This window comes from Heterocephalus glaber, unplaced genomic scaffold, assembly GCF_053883595.1.
Source record: "Heterocephalus glaber isolate CG9 unplaced genomic scaffold, H.glaber_assembly_v1.0 deba00000122, whole genome shotgun sequence".
In the NCBI taxonomy this organism is placed as follows: domain Eukaryota; kingdom Metazoa; phylum Chordata; class Mammalia; order Rodentia; family Bathyergidae; genus Heterocephalus; species Heterocephalus glaber.
In genome coordinates this window covers 76,874,460-76,896,751 of record NW_028258138.1, presented here as the reverse complement: position 1 = coordinate 76,896,751, position 22,292 = coordinate 76,874,460, and the positions used below count along the sequence as shown (strand labels likewise).

Sequence of the window (22,292 nt, the reverse complement as noted above, 5' to 3'; positions counted from 1 at the left end):
CAGTATTTCTAGTACAGGTAGAATAGATGTAAATAACTTCCCCAGCATAGATGATACTAAAAAGTAATGCTGAGTTTTGAGTATTTGCTACTTCTGTTTTAATCTCAGTTAATTATACATTCATAAAATTTAATTTTTTATAATGGCTGTGCTTAAGAACTGGCTTGCAAAATTTCTGCTAATGTTATACCCAGACCCAGCACAGCACAGCAAAGCACACCAAGGAATGTCTGGTTGGGGGCTGAGTGAAGGGGGCAGGGTCCTGGCGTGGCCATACTGGCTGCCCCAGTCTGGGCTGCTAGGAAGATTCAGAAAGTGCCAAGAGACATGCTTGGTGGTGAGACCAGTGGCCCAGTGGGGTCTTAATTGTGTACCTGGCAAAACCTAATCATGCCCAAGCCTCTCTTCAACACACAAACTCAGCTACACAAACTTTCTGTGCCTAAGCATACTGAGGTGGTCAAGTGCCATGGTTTGTATCTGGAGTGCCCCCTCAAATCTGTGTGGCACAGGCTTGGTCCCCTGCAAGACCTCCTGGGATGTAGGGAACCTTTCAGAGGTGGTACCTAGCAGGAGGTCCTCAGGGCACTGGGGTGGTGCCCTGGAAAGGGGGTGGGGGTGGGGTGGTTACTGCTGGGACTTAAGGGTTGGGCAGAGCTGTGAATGGATGCACAAAAAGTTTCCAGGTGATAGTCTCCTGAGTTTCCCTTGATTTTGGGGGGCTAGAGACATCCAGATTTATAATTAGGTAGCAAGATAATCAAGGTGCATGTATAATAATTCTGCTGGCATTTCTGTTGTCAAGGCTAATGGTAGGTTAATTTTTGGCATATGTCAGAATCACTGATGCTATCAAATTCACAGAATCAGTGGAAAGTCTAGAAGCACTGTGTGTTTAGACACTACATATCCTGCACATCAAAAATGGAAGAAAACATATTCTTTTAAAAAACACAAGAGGTGTTACTTCCTTTTACAACAAAGGGGTGGCCAGAGCCAGTTTTGCTAATAGTCCAGCCCCTGGGGAGTCTACAGTTTTTCACGTTTAACTGGCGCCATCACACTGCCTACCAGATAGCCTGAAGAGGTCCACTTGACTACTGGCTGGGAAGCTGGTTCTGCCACAGTACTGACCTGGCCCTTGTGCCATGCACCTTTTAGAGTGTGGCATCTGTTCTACAACTGAAAATCTGGGGACTTCTCAAGGCTCTGGAAAAATCCTTAGCCTCCTTGGGGCTCATCACCCCCTCTTGCCCACACCAGGGATGAAGGCAGGTGCTGCTGAGAGCTGGTGAGAGAAGTCCCTCCTCTCTGAGACTTACCACCTGCAGGAGGGCCAGGTACCCGGCCCCAACGTTGTCAAAATTGACCTTCACCTTGGTCCAGTACAACTCTCCAGTCATATTGAAGGACTCGCACTCGCTCTTGTTGTTCACAATGGTGTAGTTCAAAGGCAGGTCTCCCTCAGTCTGGTTGATGCACCTCCCAAACTTCCCCGCAAAGAGGTTCACACCCATGATGCTGAAGATGAGCCAGAAGATGAGGCAGACGAGGAGGACGTTCATGATGGATGGGATGGCACCCACCAGGGCATTGACCACCACCTCAAGGGGACCAAGAGGAGACTCAGTTCTTGAGGGTGCCCAGAGCATACACCCTTCTCCAGACTGCCCACTGAACTAATTCCCTGGCTACAGGTGGCTGCTGTGGGGAAGAGTACAGATCTATGATCATGGGAGAGGCCAACTCCATGGCTGGAAGCATGGCAGAACATATACGCCTTCCTTTGCACCAACATAACCGCAGAGCATATGTTTTTCCCTTGTTGCCTCTGCCTTGCTTGTATCCATGAGCTTCAAAACTTGACTTTTTATAAAAACAGGGTCTCTTTCAGTTGAGGATTCTCATGGGAAAGGGCCTCCAAAAACATATCCCCAAGAACCTCCTATCAGTACCACTAGTCTTACATTCCCTGGGATAAGTTTCTGGTTCCTTTCAGGGCGACTGCTACTGGAATCAATGGGCATTTTTCCCTAAAGCATACCCAGGGGACCTTTGTGTGACATGTCTGGAGCACACTGTGACAGTTCTGCAATGCTCAGTTAAGAACAGAGCTATACTGGCTGTGGCCTGGGCTCCCCTTGTGCCTCTCAATACCCAGTGAGGGCCTATCTGGCCCCATCAAGCCGAAGCCTCAACTCTCTTTGAATAATGCCCCCAACAACCAAGACAGGGCTCCCTGGAAGATTTGTTTGGGGTACACAGCCTCACTGAGGGACTTATCTGTCTATGAGCTGGGAGAATGTTTATCCCATGGAGGGGCTGGAGCTGGTGTGGGACTCTGTAGTATGGCTTAGAGGGCTCGGATGCCAAGGTGGGAGGTGCTGCTCCCCAGCAGGCAGGAGCAACCCTTGAACAGGGTGGGAAACCTGGCTCTCAAGGGCACCAAACTTGCCTAGGGAGAGGGCAGATCCTTCAGGAGTTGCCCTTGCTGGCTCTGGGGCCAGTGGCCAGAGGCATTCTTGGCATTTGGCATTTCCCTGTGTCCCTCTGGAACCAAATGCTTTTGCTCCCAAAGAGATCTTTAGGTCCAGACCAATTATTCACTTGTGGATGGTTTTCCACCAGGAATAAGCAACATATCTCTCCATATATTGGGGATGTGGGTAAGGTTCAAAGCTGTCAGCCAAATGGTGAGTGACAGTGCCCTCCAGGTCAGGGAGGTGACACATGTGACTTCAGCAGCCACATGGAATTGTGTATGTTTCGTTAGAAACAACAAAAACAAAGACACATACAGAAACACATGCATGTGTGTTTTCTTGTTACATGTCATAGCTAGTGTTTTTCTTGGGGGCTTTTAATTTGCCTTGAGTGCTCATATTCTTGATGGTAAAAAATATGGTGGCCTGCAAAATGCACAGGGAGGTGCACTAAGAAAACAGTGCAAAAGCATTCACTAAGCACATGATCCTTTCACTCTGCACACTGGCACCTGATGGTGCAAATACAGCTTGATCTGAGTCGCCTGGCCTTGGCTTTCCTGCCACAGTCCCCTGCCCAGCACAGATGGAGGGAAGGCAGCCCACGTCTGCCAGGAGCCAGGGGATGCCGACACACAGAGTGGGCACACAGACAGATGAGACCTCTCTCAGGGTGGAGGTGGAGGAGTCCTGGGTGCCAGGGACCTGGGGTGTCATTGAAACATCTGTGCCCAGTGAGCTCTTGTCTCCCCTCCTTTGTCCAGGGCTCTCTCAGTCTTCCACCTTCTGGGGGCCCCAGACTGGAGATTCTGGGCCATGCTTTCACCAAGTCTCTAGGACACTGCCAGCAAGCAGAGTCCAGAGGTCTCTGCGTGACTCCTCCCACAGCCTGGTAGAAAGGCCACAGCTCCTCTTACCCTCATGCCCTCAAATCGTGACAGGGCTCTCAGGGGTCGGAGGGCACGTAGCGTCCGCAGCGACTTGATGGGGCCCATCTCAGAAAAGCCCAGAGTGTTGGCCACCAGGCTGACCAGCGAGACCTGTGGAGCAAAGTGGAGGTGGGACATAGGACAGGGACAGATGGCAGGGCTCCAGGGCCAACTCGGACAGGCTGTGGGTGAGCTGGTCTCCATTGTCCCTGGCTGGCTTAGCTTCACAGGCTTGTGAGTACTGGGCCAGGCTCCAAGCACCCAAGGTTTAGGTCAAGCCAGAGAGTTGTGGCCTTGTACCCTTCTGAGAGCCACTGTGCACGTCACACATGTGCTCTGAAGGGGGCCACTATCCGAGATGGGGTGCACAGCATGCCCAGTCCACACAGAAGAACTCTGAGTTCCCCAGGGAACTCCCACTTGGTGCCTTTTGTCCTCTGAGCTCTGTGGGATCCACTCGTTGCCTGCTCCACTGCTGGCTGGTGGTCACAGGCTACAGAGGCCTCCTGTCTGACCTCCCTGAACCCTGCCCTGGTGCTCAGGCAGCCTGGGATGTGGAGGGTGGTAGCCGGGGCCTAAGTCCCAGAGCCTCCTTATCCCAGATGTGGGAGCACTGTGGGGCCGAGGGCTGGCTGCAAAGGGGCTGGAGGAGGCAGGGGGAATGTCTCGGGCAGGGCATCCAGAGCACCAAGTCCGGCCGGTCTGCTGGTCCCACTCCTGACAAGCCACCCTCGGCGTACTGTTCCTTCTGAAGCTCGCCCTGCCTGCCCCACCCTCGTCTCCCATCTGTTGATGGCAACCCCATCCTCTCAGGGCCATAATGTTGTCCCTGCCTCCTCCGTCACTGACACCCTAGGTCTAACCCGTCAGGATTTCCTGTTGGCTCTGCCTTCAAACTACATCAGATGGCTAACCCTTTCTCACCATGTCTGCTGCCGCTGTCCTGACCCGGCCCCCTCATCCCTCCCAAGGTGACTGTCACGGCCTCCTGACTCTGCTCCTACTATGCCCTCTCCCTCTTCCTGTGCCCTCCACCCACATCAGAGCCATCCTTTATGCGCAAAACCCAGGGCACATCACTGTTCCGTCCAAAGCCCTCCAATGCCTTCTGCATTTCATTCTTAATAAAAGCCAGTACCCCCACCCCTCCTGTGCAGTCCGGCCCAGTCCCCAGCCTTCAATCCTCTGTTCCAGCTACTCTGGTCCACTTCCATTTCCTCAAGTGTGCCATGGGTGCGCCAGCCTCAGAGGCTCTGTGTGGCTTTTCCAACCTCTGCTTGGAATGGTCTGCGGACATCCACCCTGCTAGCCCCGGCTTCCTTCAGAATTGCTCAGAAATCACCTCTCTGGACTCACTCTGGGCAGGTATTCACAGCTGTGACCTGCACCCCACCCCAGCTCTGCCCCACAGCTTCTACTCCTAATCCCCTTCCCTCCCCTAGTTCCTGTTCCCCCATGCTACATATTACCTTCTAACCTAACCTAACCTAACATAAAATTGGTTTCTTCCTTATGTCTCTTGTTAGCTGTCACCTTCTCCATGTGGGCAGGAGTTTTGTCTGTTTTGTTCCCTGAGATCTCTAGCACCTCCAGCAGTGCTTGTGCATAATAGATGCTTAATGGTATTGAAAAAAAATGCACAGACAGATGCTGGGAACCCCCTCTCCCAGAATGAAGCCCAAGACCTTTCCTGGGCAGCATGGCAACTGTCAAGAAACCCACCTCCTCTGCCCAGTGGTGGGCAAGGCCCTCCTTGTGGTGACTTCAGTGGCTTCTCCACAGGCTCATCCTCCTGGTGGCCTGAGTAGGAAGCACTGTCACTCCTTTTTCTCTACCTGGCCTGGACTCTGGTAGCAGGTTCTTGGGGCTCTGGGGGTGCCCCTCAGCAGTCCCAACTTCCCGAGCAGCTGCTGGAACAGCTGGGCAGGGAGCCTTGGTGTTCTTCCTTCACCTTGGGGAGGCTCAAGGACTGGGCCAGGCTGCCCAGGACATCTAGAACTCCGTCTCTCCAACCCCTGGAATACTGCACCCCTCATCCAAGAACTGGGGGGACAGAGACCCCAAATGGGGGCCCAAGGACCTGGGTCTGAGTCTCTCACATACTCTCCAGCCCATGTAGCCTCTCCTGCTGAGGACCCCATGGTCCGAGGGCCCCTCCTCCCACCCACACTTGGTGTCCCAGGCCTGCATCTAAACCAGATCTACGGGGGGCTGAGCCCCTGCCTTTGACCCCTGAGCAGGGTGTGGGAACTGAGCCTCTTCTGTAACTGCAGCAAGTCCCCCTTCTGGTGTGGAGAGCACATGTCATGCCCAGGAGCCCACAGACCAGCACTTTTTGGGAAGGCCTTTGCAGCCTGCAAGTCCTGACCTGTGCTCCGGGCTGTGTGTGGGGTCCCACAGATGAGCATGCACTGGAGTCCTCTGTACTCTTTGCTTCACTGTGACTCCTCTGGGACTCCCCTTGGTGACAGCAGGTCTGGGGGCTCCCACTTGACTGTGCTCAGGACCCCTGCTGAAGCCTACATACACCTTGCATGGTAGCTGCAGCACCCTGGGGCCTGGGAGGCTTGGGCTCAGGGCTTTCTACTCTGCCTGCCAATGGGGCACCTGGGCCAGTTATGCATCCCTGCTACACAGGTGACCTCACCCAGCCTTGTCCTCCCTGAGTGCACCTTCTCTCTGCACCTGCCCTGTCCTTCCCCAGCCTTCTCCCCTCTACTCCCCCCACCCCCAGTATGGTGCAGAGGCTCTGAGACACTTTGGAGTCACCTGTGGGGAGGACTACAGTACAGGTGTGTCTGCCACCTTCTCTTCTGGCCAGCTGGAGAGGGGGAACCTCTCATCCTCTCTGGCTCATGTACAGCCTGAATGGCTTTTGTACTGTCTCTCCTGAAAACAGGGGCTTTGATTTCCCCATTGCTTCTGCTCCTGCTCTAAGTAGGGGTTCCTAAGATTGGAGCCAGGTCTCCTACTTCTGCTCTTCCTTCCACATTGGGGACCATGAGGTCTCCCCCACCCCAGCTGGGAGTTCCCACACTCACGTCCACGATGAGGAAGTCCAGCCAGCACCAGGCATTGGTGAAGTACTTCTTGAAGCCATAGGCCACCCACTTGAGCAGCATCTCCAGCACGAAGACGTAGGTGAACATCTTGTCTGCGTACTCCAGCAGAACCTTGATGGTCTTCCGCTCCTCCAGGTAAATGTCCTCAAAGGCCTGTGGGCAAAGCAGACAGATGGGCACAGTGTCCTAGCCACCGCAGGGTCCACCATGTAGGAGGCACCAGGTCTAACAATAGTGCACTCAGGATGGTAGGAACAGAGGTGAGAACCACAGTGCTGGACTAGGTTCCCCTCCCAGCTTGAGTCGGAAGTGGTCCTGGCAGTAGGTGGATGGACAGGGCAGTAAGTGAGAACAGTTCTTCCTTTATGTTAAAAAGCAAATGCCAGTTCTGGGCCAGGGCATCTCTAAGATTAACTTTTCTCAAATACACACACATTCCATTTTAATACAGAGAGAGGGCAAGCAGGCTCGGCTCATTACTTTCTGCCCCAAACAGTGTAAAATGGTTTTTGCTTTCATTTTATTTAAACAGTTGCCTAATTTTCACAGGAAATAATAATGGTCTCTTATTATAATAATTATTATTTCCCTTTATAAAAAACCAGTGCGAGTTGCTCTACAGTAGAACTGTAAATACACGATCATGAAAGAGGAGCTGGGTGTGGTGGTGCACACCTGTAATCCCAGCACTTTGGAAGGCTGAGGCAGGAGGGTGGCAAGTTTGAGCTCATCCTGGGCAATTTAGTGACATCCTGTCTCAAAAAATTGAAAAAAGTTTGCAGATGTAGCTCAGCACAAAGGTCCTGGGTTCAATCCTTAGTACCACACACACACACACACACACACAAGATTTTAGATATGTAGTTTAGGAAATACCAATCTAGATGAAGTCAAATTTCTTGCAATCCTCAGAATCTAGGAGTCAAAGTTTTTAAAACACTAGAGGTTGTAAGTCTGTCTCCATTTGCTTATTCCTGCCACTACCCAATTCCTGAGCCAGTAGGAAGTGCCCTGCGGCCCTGTCTTCAGATCTGTACCGTTCCTTAGGTCCCTTCTCATCCTGAGCATGCCCTGAGGTCCCTGTCTAGGCAACTGAACACGTCACTCAGCTCCCAGGGGTGAAGCCTTCTCCTGCCACTCCTGGGCCACCTTGTGTGACTTTGGGGCCTCTGTGAGCTACAGTGACCAAGAGTGAGTGCAGCTGGAGGTGCCTGGGGATACACTGCAGAGGTGTAGAGAATATATAATGGTGCCTTGGTTCATGAACTTAGTTTGTTCCATGATCTTGGAAAAGATGGCCACATTTGTATTTGTGTGAGAAAGATGGCTGTCACCAAGTTTGTCACTGGATGCAGTCTGCAAACAAAAAGAAAATTTTGCCAAATGCTTCTGTTTGTGAACCAAATTGTTTGCAAACAAAACTGTTCATGAGCCGAGGCATCACTGCATATAGCTAATTGGGTCAGTGTAGACAGCACAACAGTGTAATTTAGGTCCCTAAATGGACTTTGGGAGTTGTTTGAGGTAAAGAGTAGGGGTGGTGTGTGTGTGTGTGTGTGTGTGTGTGTGTATGTGTTTAATGTTCCTTAAATAAAAATGCGTATTTCCTACCAAAAATATTTAATTTTTTCTATATTATTTAAATATAGAAATGATAAAAGATTAGCATTTCTAATTTCATGATACCACTGTAACTAATCACTGCTAACATGTAGGCAAACATCATTCTTGACACTAATTATGAGTGTGTGTACAAATGCATGTGTATTCACACACTCATGCACACACAACACACTTTAATAAAAGCCTCTGAATATTTGGCTTGAAATAGCTTTTATCATCAATATGTTGTGAACATTTATACTCTTGATGATGTGAATGCAAATTACATGATGAGTTTTAAAAGTCTGCATGATATTTCAATATTTGTGTACTACTATTTAGTCAGCTAATAACCCTAACAAGCACATTTCTGTTGTTTCCAGCTTATTCTGAGTAGAAACAACATGGGGATGAACAATGTGTGAGCACTTGTTGAGGATAAATTTCTAGAGCTGGGGTGTCAGGTCACAGGCAGCTTTCAGTACAAGCTGTGCACAGGCCCCTGGAAGAGGATACTGATTTATGTTCTGTCCACAGAGCACAAGCAGGCCTCTTTCCCCACCCTCCAGGCATGCTGGTATTGCTGCCCAGGTTAATGAACTAAAATTGTATTCTGTTACCTTTTAATTTATCTCCTTACAGAGACACTAATATCTCTTTCTTGAGTACGTGCAGTGTCCCTTTTGTGATCACCTGTTCATATCCTTTGCCTATTTTGAGTCTGGTATATTTGGTGACATTTTATTTGATAAACTTTATCCAGTTTGTTGTGTACCTTTAAACCTTGTTTGCTTTTGCTTACCATACTTCATTATCATTTATTATTTTACCATTTAATATAGTTACATCATTTGTTACAATTTTCATTTAGTAAAATCTTTGGTCTTATATTAAGAAAGCTCTTCCCAGCCAGGTGTGGTGGTGCACACTTGTAATCCCAGCACTCTGGGAAGCTGAGGCAGGAGGATCTTGAGTTCAAAGAGATCATGGCCTACATAGTGAGGCCACATCTAAAAAAAAAAAAAAAGAAAGCCTATCTCAAGACTAGAAAAATAAAAAAACAACAACCAAAACAAAAAACTTTTTTAAAATGATTTTTGGTTTAATTGTTTTATATTACCATTTTAAAATTTAAACATTTTGATAAAGTAAATACTTATTTTAATAAACTTTAATACTTCATCAAATAATTCACTTAAAATCCATTGATAAGAAGTCAATTTTAAAGCTGGGTGCAGTGGTGCACGCCTGTAATCCCAGCACTCAGGAGGCTGAGGCAGGAGGATCACTCCAAGTTCGAGAACAGCCTGGGCTACATAGTGAGTTGAAGGCCAGCCTGAAATACATGGTGAGATCCCTGTCTCAAAAAGCCAAAAAAAAAAAAAAAAGTCAATTTTATCATATACTCCATTTTGTATTTATTTAAATCTATTTCAGGTCTATGTGTTGTGTGTGTGTGTGTGTGTGTGTGTGTGTGTGTGTGTGTTGGATAGAACCCAGGATTGTATGCATGCTAGACATGAGCTATACCACAGAGCCACATCCCCAAGTTCCCCTATGTGGTTTTGATGCTGTCTAGTCCTGAATTAATATCATGTACATTTCCCTGGGCCTTTTTTTGCAATCTTCAAGACAAACTTCAGCAACTTTTATCAAATACACTCAAAATACGGTTGAAAATTTATTGCTATTTGTTATGGCTTATATCTAGATGTCCCCCCATAGCCTCATATGCTCATAGGTGGAGCTTTTTAGACGTGGCTGGATTTAGGGTGTGTGAATATGGATGAAGGGTGTGTGATAGCTAAATTAATCCATTGATTGTTTTAGCACAGTTCTGGATGTGGACAATGAGAAGCCCTACCCTGGGTGTGGGTGGCATCAACCTATAGGCTTGTAATCTGGAAGGCATAAAAATCCAGAAGACTTGCTGCTTTGCTGCTTCCTGCCTGTCTTGCCATGGACTGTTTCTTCTCTACCATGCTGTCCTGCCTTATGGACTAAAACCTTTACAAACTGTGAGCTGAAATAAACCTTTCCTCCTTTAACTTGTGGGTGTCAGGCATTTTGTCCTAGCAATGAGGAAGTAACTAAGATACTATTGCACTAAATCTATCAACTGCTTTAAGAACTAATATAGAGTTTTCCTGTTTGAGATCAGAGTATATATATTCATTTTTAAAATATTCTTTAGCAAAGTTTTAAACTGTTTTTCATGTACTTCTTTTATGTTGCTTATTATACAGTTATACCTTGGTTCCCAAACTTAATTATTTCCATGATTCTGGTTGCAAACTGAATTGGATGAGAACCAAATCAAATTCAATGGTTAGGTTCACTGTTGACCTTATGGGGAGATTTGATTTGGCTCTTGTCCAATTCGGTTTGCAACCAGAATCACAGAAAGAATTAAGTTTGTGAACCAAGGCACCAATGTATTTATTCCTGATTATGTTATGCTTACAGTGTCTGGCAGGTAAGGAATATTTGAGAAATATTATTTGTGACTAAATGGTTTCTGTTAGTATAAAACAGTAACAAGCCAGGTGTGGTGGCAAATGCTGGTAATTCCAGCATTCTAGGAGGCTGGGGCAGGAAGATTGCAAATTTGAGCCTAACCTGGGCATCTTAGTGACTTTGTGAGATCTTTTTTCAAAATAAAAGGGCTGGGAGTGTAGCTCAGTACAAAGGCCCTGGGTTTAATCTCCAGTACAACAAACAAACCAAAAATAAAACTAAACAAAGCAAAACACAGCAACAACCACGACAATTTCTTGTATGCTTATTTCATAATTGGCTAAATAATGTTTTAAATATTTTCTTTCTGTTTTTGTTTTTTTGGATTTTTTTTGGGGGGGGTACATGCTAGGCAAACACTCTACTAACTAGTTTTATCCCTAGCCTCAATTTTTATTATTTTTAAATTCTGCATTTATACTTGACTAATTGTACTGACTTCAATTCTTCCATTTTCCAATTTTTACTTTTCTGGATTAATTACACTGGTTAGTACTTAAAGATTCTTATTAAATAATGAGCAACAGCTACAGAGCAAGTAAATGATCCTTTTCATAGTCCTAACCCTAATGAAAACGTTCCAAGTACTATACTATTGTTGATGATAGAAGTTAATTTGAGAGTTCTTCACTGAAGTAAGAAAATAGTTTTTATTTCTATTTTACCAGAGTTTTAAACAGGTATTCCTTGGAATAATTATATGTTTTTAAAAAATCTGTTCTATTCATATACTTAGATTTCTTAATATGGCATCATACTGACATTTTAGAATATACCTAACTATGATATATTTAAGCTTTTAAATATACAACTGGATCCTGTTTTTATGTATTAATTTCAAGATTTTTTTAACCACTATTCACAAGTATGGAGTATGAGGTATAAAATTGATCTTTTATTTTCTTTTTTATATACTTTAAGTTTTTAAAATCAGCATTATCTTTTATAAGAATAATTTATAAACTTTCATCTTTTTTCATATACTAGTATATTTTAAATAGGATTGATTTGAAATTGTCTTCTTCCTTAAGAAAATGAGACTCCACCCTTTGAGATGTAAGAATTTAGCTAGTATTTTTATCTACTTGAGTGTTTTCAGTTTTGAAGGAATCAGCTTTGGAATTTTAAATAAATTTATTCTTTATTTTCTAATTCATTATTTTATGTTTTATTTAACTATTTCCTTTAGTTTTCCTAAGATTATTTTGCTGTTATATTTATAATTTCTTAAGTTATTAACTTATTTCACCCTTTTTATTTAATGGTAAACGTATCTATAAATTTTCCTCTTCTTACAGCTTACTACATTCCATATGCAGCATTCTTAAAATTTTTATTTCACTTTTTCTCCCAGGCAGTTCATTCTCTACTTGTATTTTTCCTTTCTTATTTTCCTATTGTTTAAGGTTGACAGAATTATTTGAATCATAACCTTTGATTTATAGCACATTGTAATTATTGGTCCATGAATAGCCCTCTTTATTGTATTTATTTGTTCACTTATTTACTGAACATCCATGAACCTACCACAAAACTATTTTGTGCTTGATACAAGGTCTGTTTAACAATGACTTTTACATTTTATTTTCTAACCTTCCTTCTTTCCCTCTCTCCCTATCTTCTTTCTCTTTCTTTCTCTATCAATTAATTTCTTTCTCCCCTTCCTTCCTTTCTGCCTGCCTGCCTGCCTGTAATGGTAGGGATCAAACCCAGGCCTCACACAAGCTAGATAAATGCTCTATCACTGAGTACAGCACCAGCCCCCATTTTTGATGATGTTTCCTTGCCCATAAAATTCATTTAATAACAGTATCTATCTCATAAGGTACTGTTACTTCAGAATTAAATGAGTTAAGGTTTATAAAATGCCTAAGTCAGTATCTGGCACATAATGCTACTCAAGTGTTAGTTAATATTTTTTTTGTTAGTTAATATTTTTATTATTCTGTTTGATCAAATTTATTAACAGTATATTTTTAGGCCTTTCATTTTCTTATTCTTTCCATTTGATTTGTGAAAAACTAATAGAATCATGGTAAAATCTTCCAGTACTATCAGATTTTGGAGCAATTTGGATTTGGGGTTAGGGTTGCTCAACTGCTAAAGTGTATGCAAACGTTCTCAGATCCCAAAATCTCCAAGATTGGAAACATCTCTGGTTCTGAGCATTTTGGATTTGGGATATTCATCTGTATAACTGCTTCATGTTTAACATTTCCAAGTCATCTTGTTTTGGATCTGTCATTTGAGAAGGCCCTTGAAATTGTCCTTTGCTTCAGTTTCCCTTCCCTCACTCATCATCCCTAATCTTTAGGCTGCAGAGAAGCCTGCTTAGATGTTAGCTGCTCAGCCTTTCTTTAGATCTACAGAATTCAGATGGTCTCTGTACCATCTTCCTCAGTAACTAGCTTCAGGAAGCTGAAATCCACTGTGATGTCCTGGACGAGCCATGCCCTCGCTGAGGAAGGCCCTACTCAGCCTGCAGCCTCTTTGCCTCCTCCGCTCCCTGTCCAAACCACTGTCCCTGAGCTTTGAGGAATGAGTGAGCCCTCTCTCTTCTTCAGAGCCTTTCTGAAATAATCCTGGTTCCTTCTCAGCAACACTTGTCTCCTGGATAGTGGTAGTTGAGCAGCAGGTAGCCTTGACATTTGCCTCTGGTAATGAGAACATACAACTGACTTTAAAAAAATGCATTCAGAACCCTTTCCTTTTAGAAGATTAATTTTATCCAGTTACATTTATTATTAAAGCATATTCAATCTTGCCTCTGCCATATTATCTTCTGTTTTCTGATTTTATGCTTCTTTTTTCTTCTCTCTTGTGTTGTAAAATCTCTTAAATAATTTTCCCCCCTCAGCAATTTGGAAGGAATATAGTTTGCTTTCGTTAAGCAAGTTTACAACTTTAAATAACACACTCAGACTTCTTTTTCCCAATATATCATTGACATGATTTTTAACACAGAGCTTGGCTGTCTATCCTGATTAGACTCATCAGACGCTTGCCAAAACTCCTCCTCACTTATGCCAGGCAGAGCTTTTCCTCCACAGCCCAGGCTAAAAGGCTTTGGCTGCCCTTGTTTATGGCTGTTTCCAAACAAAACTTGTTAACATATTGTCAAATCATCCTTCTTGGAAATACAGATTTGGCTGGCTCTGGCTGCGATGGTAAAACAGCAGGCAGGCTTCCAGTTGTGGCTCTAGACCACCCTGAGCCAGTGGAGGGGCAGTGCTGAGTGGGGTGGGAGGCCCAGAAGTTTGGGAGTGACTGCTCCAGAGCTGAGGAGTGACAGGTGCAAGGCCTCCCTGTGGCTGCCCCATAGGAGGCCACCATGTGAAGAGGAGGCCTAGAGCAGCATTAGGTCAAAGTGCCCTTTTCCCATTCTATTATCCAAAGGATTCCCCATTCCCTGCTTCCCAACGTACAGGGTTTCCTGCCTATGAGCCAAGATGCTTCCATTTCTTCTGCCTTCTTTTTTTTTTTGTGGAACAGGGGATTGAACCCGGGTCCTTGCACTTGCAAGGCAGGCGACAGAACCACTGAGCTAAATCCCTGGGCCCCGTACCTTCTTGATCTCCATTTTCTCTACTCACTAGCACCTTCCAGATCCTTCTCCAGGGCTGTCCCACCTCTTCCTAGAAGGGCTCTGACAGATCAGCCCAGGGTGCTTGAAAGTTTGGGGCATCTCTGGAGGCTTCTCTGCTCCTCCTGGCCTCAACCAACCTCCCTGACCTCTGAAGCTCAGCTCCAGCTTCCCCCAAGGAGTCCTCTTGACCTCCTATTCCTTACCTCTCCATGCCATTCTTGCTCAACTCTCTTGTTCCAATCTGTGACATCTCAAAGCTGAGGAATCTGGTTTCTCTAACTATACTCAGAGTGTTTGAGGCCTGAGCTGTGGTCTTCTGTGTCTGTTGCTCCCCCATGGTTTATAGGGCAAGACACAAGAAAAGCTAAGAATAGAACTATTGAATGAATGGAAGGTCAAGGCAAAGAACTCTGGAATCTGACTGCTTGGGTTCAAATGCTGGATCTGGTGGTGGGGCTTGAGGTAAGTTACCTAATGTCTCCACAAAGGTTGCTGTGGGTGTTAAATGCAACAATGTGAATGACATGGCCCAGCCTCCAGCCTAGAGAGGGTATGGACTAAGTGGAGTCAGTTATGACCAGGTCATACAGACTTGACTTGACAGAATATGTGGTACTGTATACAGGGGTAGGTGTGTCACCAGAGCTCCAGTGTGAGAGGCTGGTGACCAGGCACAAAGAATTTCCTTTTCATGGAAGAAGGAAGAGGACTGGACACATGGCCTTTGCTCTGGCCTCCATAAATGCTGTGGGTGTTGAGAGCGTGAACTCTGCTCCAGGGGCCTGGGGAGCACATTTTCAGCAGAGGTATTGACCCAGTTTCTGGCCTGGATTTCCATCAGGAGGCCTCCTTTCCCTGCTCTTTTCCCTTCCTCTAGCCTGGCCAGCCCAGCCCCACATCCCCAAGAGGTACCAGTGCTCCACTGCTGAGCAGGATCATGAAAATGATGAACGTCTCGAACCAGCTGTGCTCTACAATTCGATAGCAGGTCTTACGTAGTCTCCACCAGACCTTCCCTGGGGACTGTGTGGTGTCCACTGCACAGCAAGGACAGCGCCGGATGCAGCCTATGGGGAAGGGTGACAGTTAGGCTCAGCTCAGGCCCTTATGAATACCCTTGTCTGGGTGGCTGAGGGAATGGCTGAGGAATGGGGTGGTAGACGGGGTAACATGGTGGGTGGGCCCAGTGCGGGTGGACTGAGGGCATTCCCTACAGGGACCACACACACAGCCTAATGGACTAAGCACCCAGTGAGCAGGGAACAGCCTGGCAGGTCTGGGCAGGGCTTTGCAAGGCTGTGGCTGACATGGGTCCCAGCTTTTTCTCTGTGCATCTGGGAAGCCCTTTCCCTGAGAAAATGCTCTGGGGTACTCTGTCCTAGGTCTTCTCCATCTTTGTAGTTTCTGAGTCTTGGGAAGGGAGACCACTCAGTGATAGCCCTGACTGACACGCCACATGAAAGGAAACTCCTCATTTTATCCAACGTATACCACCAATTCATAAAAGATGTCAGTCACCAACATGGCCACATGCCACATCCACCTTGGGTATTGTCAAGGGCCTCCAATGTGCACAGCCTGGTGGTACAGGGGTGAGTTAGGGCCCATCCCTGCTGCAGTGGGGCACACACTTGTGCCACCATATCACCAAGTGTCACCGGTCCATGGTGCTGCTATACTACAGCTGCCCAGCCCTGCTCACCTGACTTGCCATGGCTATGTCACAGGTCGATGGAGGAAACCTGGTGTCACAGAGAACTGGGTACAGAGGACAGGTTCCAGGTTGGGGTGGGGGTGGGACATGGCCCCTTAAGGTGGGAACCTTAAGGAGCTGCTGGTCCTCCTGTCCCCTCTAGGTGGCGTTGGGGCTGGGGCAGAGGTCTGCCCAGGCAGTACCTTCAGTGAAGCAGTCCTCTGGATCCTTGACGTCCTCGCCGAGGTCGGGGATCTGCTCCAGGAGGTCAGCAGTGTTGGTCATGTCTGCTGTGCTACCTTCAGAGTAACTGTCCTCGTGGGTCTGTGGGCATGGCAAAGGGGTGGGAAGGGTGAGGGCATTGATCCCAGAGTCTAGGGGAAGTTGGGGAGCTCATATCATCCTCCGTGGCACACCCAGGCAAGCTGAGGTTGGGGCACCTGCTGCAGAGGCAGGGCCAGGGGGACTGAGCCCAGGCTGACCTCGGGGTCCTTTTGTCTGTGATTCTGGTCAGCTGGGGCTTAGGGCTGGGATGTGGGCATGTGAATGGCTCTGAAGAACTCTGGGATGGGGTGCATCTGGCTGGGAACAAGCAGACATGGGGCAGTAACAGGGACACATGCTGGGATATGGACACACACCCAGAACAGAGTCAGAACCAGAATCACAGCACACAGAGCAGCAAGGTAGGCATGCAGAAAATAGGGCAGCAACCCATCCGTGCTTCTCCCCTAACTATGTGGGTCCAGGTGTGACATTTATGCCCAAGATAAGACTGAGAAGGTGCTGAAGCCTTCCTTTCCTGGCCACTCAGGGTTTGCTGCCCAGACATTAACTTGATTACAGGGAGGTGTGGGTTGCATATGGATGCAGGTGTGTTCTTGTGAATGTGCCACCTGTGGGCAGTGGCCACTGCTGCTGCTCGGTGCAGGTCCCCTCTATTATAGGACCAGAGAACCCATGCCTGACCGGCTCAGCTGATCCCTCCTCCAGAAAACTCTTTCCGCAGGGAGCTGCCATCCTGGGAAAGGACTCTGCAGATACCAACGCTCAGCAGGACTCAGGACTCCAGAGGGCCAGCTCCTGCCTTAAGCTGGGACCACACAGTACAGTTTAGGCTCCAGAGCACCCCTGGGCTCAGGCAGGGTGGGCTCCAGCCTTTACCTAGCTTCTTCCTTTGCCTCATCTGCTCCTGGCACTTCCTTAGGGGTCTCTCCTAAGAGCACTTCCTCAACAAGTGATCTGCACAGCGATCCCTGTCCCCCAGTCCCAGCTCCAGCTCTTGTCCCAGGGAGCCCAGCCCAAAGACAGGTGTGGGGAAAGCATCATGTGAAGAAAGGAAATCCCTCTTCTGCTTCCAGCCGAGTCCAGCTCTGCCTCTGTTGGCTCCAGGCCCTACTTGGAGCAGGCTGAACTGAACTCTCAAGCACAGCTGTCCTTCTCTGGCTCTGCTCTTTCTCTTCCCTCAATGAATGGCTCTGCCAATGTCTACGTCATCTTTTCCATTTTTGAGGTTTGTGATGAGAAAGGTCTGGCTCTGGGGAAAGCAGAGCCTGCTACTGGGTGTGGACAGGCATGAGGCTCTGCATTTTGTGGTCCAATGGCTTTGAGGGCTAGGAAAGGGGAGGGCTGAGAAGGTCTTTCTGCTGCTATTCTGATATCCCTGGAGATGCCATGCAGAAGGACAAGATCATAGGATCCCACTCCAGGTGAGATGAGAGAGTCCTTTCCCAGGGAAAACTCCAGTACATTTTTCTCTCCCTTTTAAAGGTCCCACAATAAACTGATTTAAGGAAAGGAAGAGGTTACACAATATGGTCAAAGACACACATTCTTACTGGGACTTTTCCCCATCTTCCTGCTACCATGTGGTTCAAGGGTCAGACCATCAGGGGGAGGTGATAACCAGCAGAGTTGGGGCAATGACTCTACTAGGCTCTTGTGTCCCAGAACTGGCTGTGACCACAGGAACCCCTGGGCCTATTTCACAGGATGGAGTCACATGCCCTGGGCTGAGGACTGAGGTCAGCCCTCTGAACATGTGGCCTCCCCTTCCACATGCTTGACGTGAGGGAGGCTAGGCAGCACAGTTAGTCATACCACAGTCCCTCAGCTCTGGGGCCAAGCAGGGAATGACAGGTGGCCCTGCAGCACACCTGAGAGCTCCAACCACAGTCAGGAAGGTGGCTACCCCTTAGCTGGCTCCTTTAGCAGGGGGTGGCACCTCTTCCAATTTTAAAAGAGAAGTCAGAATGCAGATTTTTACATAAAAAGCTCCCAAGTTTGAAAAGGTGTTATGTAATTCAAAGTAAAACTTGTTTACTTTTAAATTTTGGTGCTAGAGATTGAACCCAGGGCCTCTGCACTGAGTTACATCCTCTGCTCATTTAAAAGAAAATGTTCTTTTTGAGACAAGGTCTTAATAAATTGCCCAGGCTGGGTTTGAACTTGCAGTCCTCCTGCCTTAATCTCCCAGAGTGCTGAGGTAACAGGTGTGCACCACCCCACCTGGCTAAAGTAAAACCTTTTGGTGGCAAAATAAATCTCTTTGGCAGGCTGGGGGTGGGGGGCTCCCGTTTGTGGCCTCTGCTTTAGTAGAGTAGAGAAGCATCTGGTGACCAATGTACTAGGAAGTTTTCTGAGCTCCTGGTGGGGGCTTCACAGGACAAACACTTGCCAAACAGGATGAGAGCATAGGAGTAGAATGTGAGGGTGAAGCCAGAGGTGTCAGGTTAGTGTTGTACCAGGTCTGGGACTGTCTGCTCCACAGGGGCCCGGATCCATCGGCACCATCTCTCCCATCAGGACGGGTGTCCACCCTCCTCTTTGCAGACAGATCCCCATGCTTCCTGTGACAGCGACAGTGGCTCCCAGCAGCAAGTACAGGTGTGTGCTGGGATCTCTTGCAGCTGTGCCCTCCCAAGCAGCAAGGCCCGCTGATTCCAGGGACAAAGGCGTGCATTACCTCACTGCACCCTGGGGCCTGGGGCTCTGCTTTCCGCTGCTGCCGCCAGTCTGCTTGAGACGCCCTGGCCTCAGCCTCCCAGGAGGTGGTCTCTGACCCCTGGCTCCAGGCCCTGGGCTCCTGGGGGGGTTCTGGGCCATCAGACACAGGCTGGGATTCCTGCCGAAGAGACCCCAGCCCATGAGCTGGCCTATACACCCAGCCAGAAGGTCTCTCTGTGGGCAGCCATCTCGCTGTGGACATACAGGGTCCTGAGTGGGTGGTGGGAGCTGCCTGTAGCTCCAGGCACAGGTCCTGTAGCCAACACCCCCCCGCCCCGCCAGCCTGGCACAAATCCCATCTCCAGACCTCAGCAAGGGCGCAGCTGGACCATGCTGTGAGTACGACCAACTTCCCTGAGGAGGGACACGCTGACTTCCCCCAGGAGCTTCCGGGCACCCCAGTGTGGTGGCTCATGTGTGCTTGCGTGTGCACGCACACACACACACACACACACACACACACACACACTCCCATGCTAGCCCCAGGGAGCCAGAGTCAACAGGCTCAAGGGAAGGAAAGGACAGGAAAAAGGGGGGTAGCCGGAATTCCACTCCTGGGCAGGAGATAATTGGAAGCTGTGCTCTTGGCAACACCAGACTCCCCTCCCGCAGTGGTACAGACCTGACTGCACAGGCAAGGCTGGCCTCTGGGACCCCACGGAGACCAGGGAGGCGGCGCTGCGCCCTGAGCTCCCCATGTGGCAAGGGGCAGAAGAGCTCCGCTCTCCACTGCCAGGCAGCCCAGCACCAGCCCACCTCTATGGGGAGAACAGGACTGCTGCTTGATTTGAAGACCCAAGGAGAAGCCTCTGGAGCCTGGCTCTGGCCAAGGGAACATTGCGGGGTGGCGCTGTCTGTTTTGTCCAGACACTGGTCCCGAGTGTTAAAAATAACAGGTTGGGAGATAAGATAGTGCTGTCTCTGACACCTCCGTCTTAGGGATGCTTATTTTTAAATCTCAGAATGAGCCCCGGGCATGGAGGAGGGGAAGGGGCAATCCGAAGGTCAGGAAACCACACTCCTGCCACGCCAAGACATTCCACCTTGCTGGTCTTGCAAGTGAACAGTGGTCAGGGTGGGGGCCTGGATCTGGCCTAGACTCACAAGGAGCTCCTAGCAAGTCTCTGCTGCCTTGCCTCAGTTTCCCTGTCTGTACAGCCAGCTTCCCATAACCAGCTGGCCTCAGAAGCCCTCTGTCCTCACCCCACTCCTCCAAGGTCTTCTGCTGCTACTGAGGTAGCAGGGTGGGGCTGGGAGTGAGACCCCTGGACAGCAGTGCTCTGTGGGCATGGCTCACCTGCTTGCTGGATTCTTCCTCGGTGGCCAGACTGTTTTCATCATCCTCCTCCTGGTCGTCCGTGTCTGACTCGGCCACGGCGATGGGCACGCACACAGGCTCTGGCTCCCCGGGGGCGCCCTGGCCAGGACACTTGCCCTCTTCAAACCGTGTTTCCTTGCGGGCTGGGGGTGCCTTCTCCACTTCTGGGGGTGGTGGGGAGCTGGGGCTGGCCATGCAGTTGGGCAGCTGACTGCGGGGAGCCAGGGCCGCAGGCTTCTTAGGCCGCCGCCGCAGGAGCCCACAGCAGAAGTCCCAAGTGGTCCGTTTGATGAAGCGCAGGCCCCGCTGGATGCGGGCCAAGGCCAGCTGTAGGTTGTTCATCTCTCCATCCTCATCGGGGGCTGTGAGGTTGTCTGCACTGAAGGAGCTGAGCAGCAAGGCCAGGAAGAGGTTCAGGACCTGTGGGGGACAGGGCTGGCTCACCCAGGCACCGTGCATGGCATGGGGCCAGCCTCAGCTCTGTGGTGGGGACACTGAGGCCAGAGGTCCTGAGCACTGCCTAGCACAAACAGCTCTAAGGCTTGAAGCCAGGGCCCTGGAGCCTCACTCTAACCCCCAGCCCGTGTTCTCTGGCATGTGGAGGATTTGTCTATAAAAGAGATATTCAAATACTTCCTCCAAAAAGGTGAGATAGTCTGAACTTTCAGAGCCAGGTCTCCTATATCCTAGCTCAGGCCCAGGCTGGAGATGGGGCTTAGGCCCAGAGGGGTTTGGCAAAGCTGCACAGAAGTAGGCAGAGTCCATCCAGGAGCCAGCTGCTTCTCCACACAGACCTTCCTCCTGCCTTACCTCTTCCTGCTACCTTGGGAGTAACATGGCAATAGGGTCAGGGTGGGCACAGGGGAAAGGGCATTCAGGGAGCAAAAAGAATCCCACTGGAAACCCCCACAGCTCTAGGGACCCTTGGGAAGGCGCCATGTGTCTATTGTTGAGGGAGCTGCAGAGATCTGCCTCTGAGCTCTCCACAGAAGTGGCTCCTGCTTGGAGACCAGGAGCTGCTGCTGTAGGGCACAGTCTACCTGTGTTCCCCATCTGACTGTTCTTTCCAGGGAAGGAATACAAGGGACTGAGCAGAGAAAAGGTAATGGCAGGAAAAGAGGCCAGGAGGGCACAAGAAGCCCTCAGGTGTCTCTGGCTGATTGTGGGATTGGCCACAGAGAGGTGGCTATGTCTAGCTTGTTAAGCCACCTAAGGGGATGCTGTGTGGGACCAGACCCTGTGGGGTGAGGACCTGGGGCTGGTGCCAGGGTCAGCCTGTTTTCAAAGCCCATTCTGCTGCAGAGGTCAGAGGAGCTGCATACGGTCCTGAGGTTCCGAAGGCACAGGACTTTTCTGAAGTCAGTACTTATTCAGGTGAGGGACTTGGGACTTGCATGACCTCTCGGCCTTTGTACGATTCTGGACAACTGTGTTGTCAAACCATCTTGCACATGTGGGGCTTTTGTTAAGAACAAGTGTCTGCTGTGTGACAAGGGGCTGGGCTTGGGTCCACTTCCCAGGCTCGTGGAGGGTGAACGAAAATAGCAGCTGGTTTGGCCCACACAGGGTCAGGCTGATCCATGAGCATTGCCAGGCTGACAGTGCTGGGTCACAGTCTCCCTGCAGTGGGCTTGGTGTCCTCTGGAGCGGGAGTGGAATTCAATGGGGACTTTGCAGTAGGGTGGCTGGTGAGGGGGCACACAGTTCTTGATGGAGATCCTCTCTGTTCTGGCTTCACAGCCCTGCAGAGATGCCCTCACCGGGACCCCACACTTGTCAGAAAGCTGGGAATGAGAATTCTGATGGAAACAGGAAGAAGGCTGGAGAACCAGGCCTTATGAACAGACCTTCTGTTTAAAAAGTAACACATAGTTACATGGCTGGTATGGGAAGCTTTAGGAGCAGGCAGCTTGGGCTGTCTCTGGGAGAGACGATCACTCCTGACACTGGGCAGTTCTTTCTTTGTCATCATTGTGGGGCACAACATGTGATGGGAATCAGAGCTGTTATCTATATGCACCTCTGGCCTGGCCTTTGACTGCGGTCTCAAAGGGCCAGGTATGCCCCTCCTGTGTTCCTGCAGACCCCAGGAACCC

The 22,292-nt window shown here is 49.0% G+C and overlaps 1 protein-coding gene across 6 annotated transcripts in view; it reads right to left on the bottom strand.

Annotated features, from left to right (window-relative positions):
• LOC101710111 (sodium channel protein type 5 subunit alpha) overlaps positions 1-22,292 on the bottom strand; it is a 96,912-nt gene that overhangs the window by 15,696 nt on the left and 58,924 nt on the right. For 4 of the 6 annotated variants that reach the window (XM_087216501.1, XM_087216499.1, XM_087216509.1 and 1 more), the window contains 7 exons: positions 20,176-20,616; positions 18,838-18,996; positions 16,076-16,196; positions 15,092-15,246; positions 6,454-6,627; positions 3,401-3,523; positions 1,323-1,604 (listed from right to left, as the gene is read on the bottom strand). In XM_087216501.1, coding sequence (XP_087072627.1) covers positions 1,323-1,604; positions 3,401-3,523; positions 6,454-6,627; positions 15,092-15,246; positions 16,076-16,196; positions 18,838-18,996; positions 20,176-20,616 — 1,455 coding nt within the window. The remainder of the gene's footprint in view (positions 1-1,322; positions 1,605-3,400; positions 3,524-6,453; positions 6,628-15,091; positions 15,247-16,075; positions 16,197-18,837; positions 18,997-20,175; positions 20,617-22,292) is intronic. The other 2 variants (XM_087216504.1, XM_087216502.1) reach the window with 1 other exon arrangement.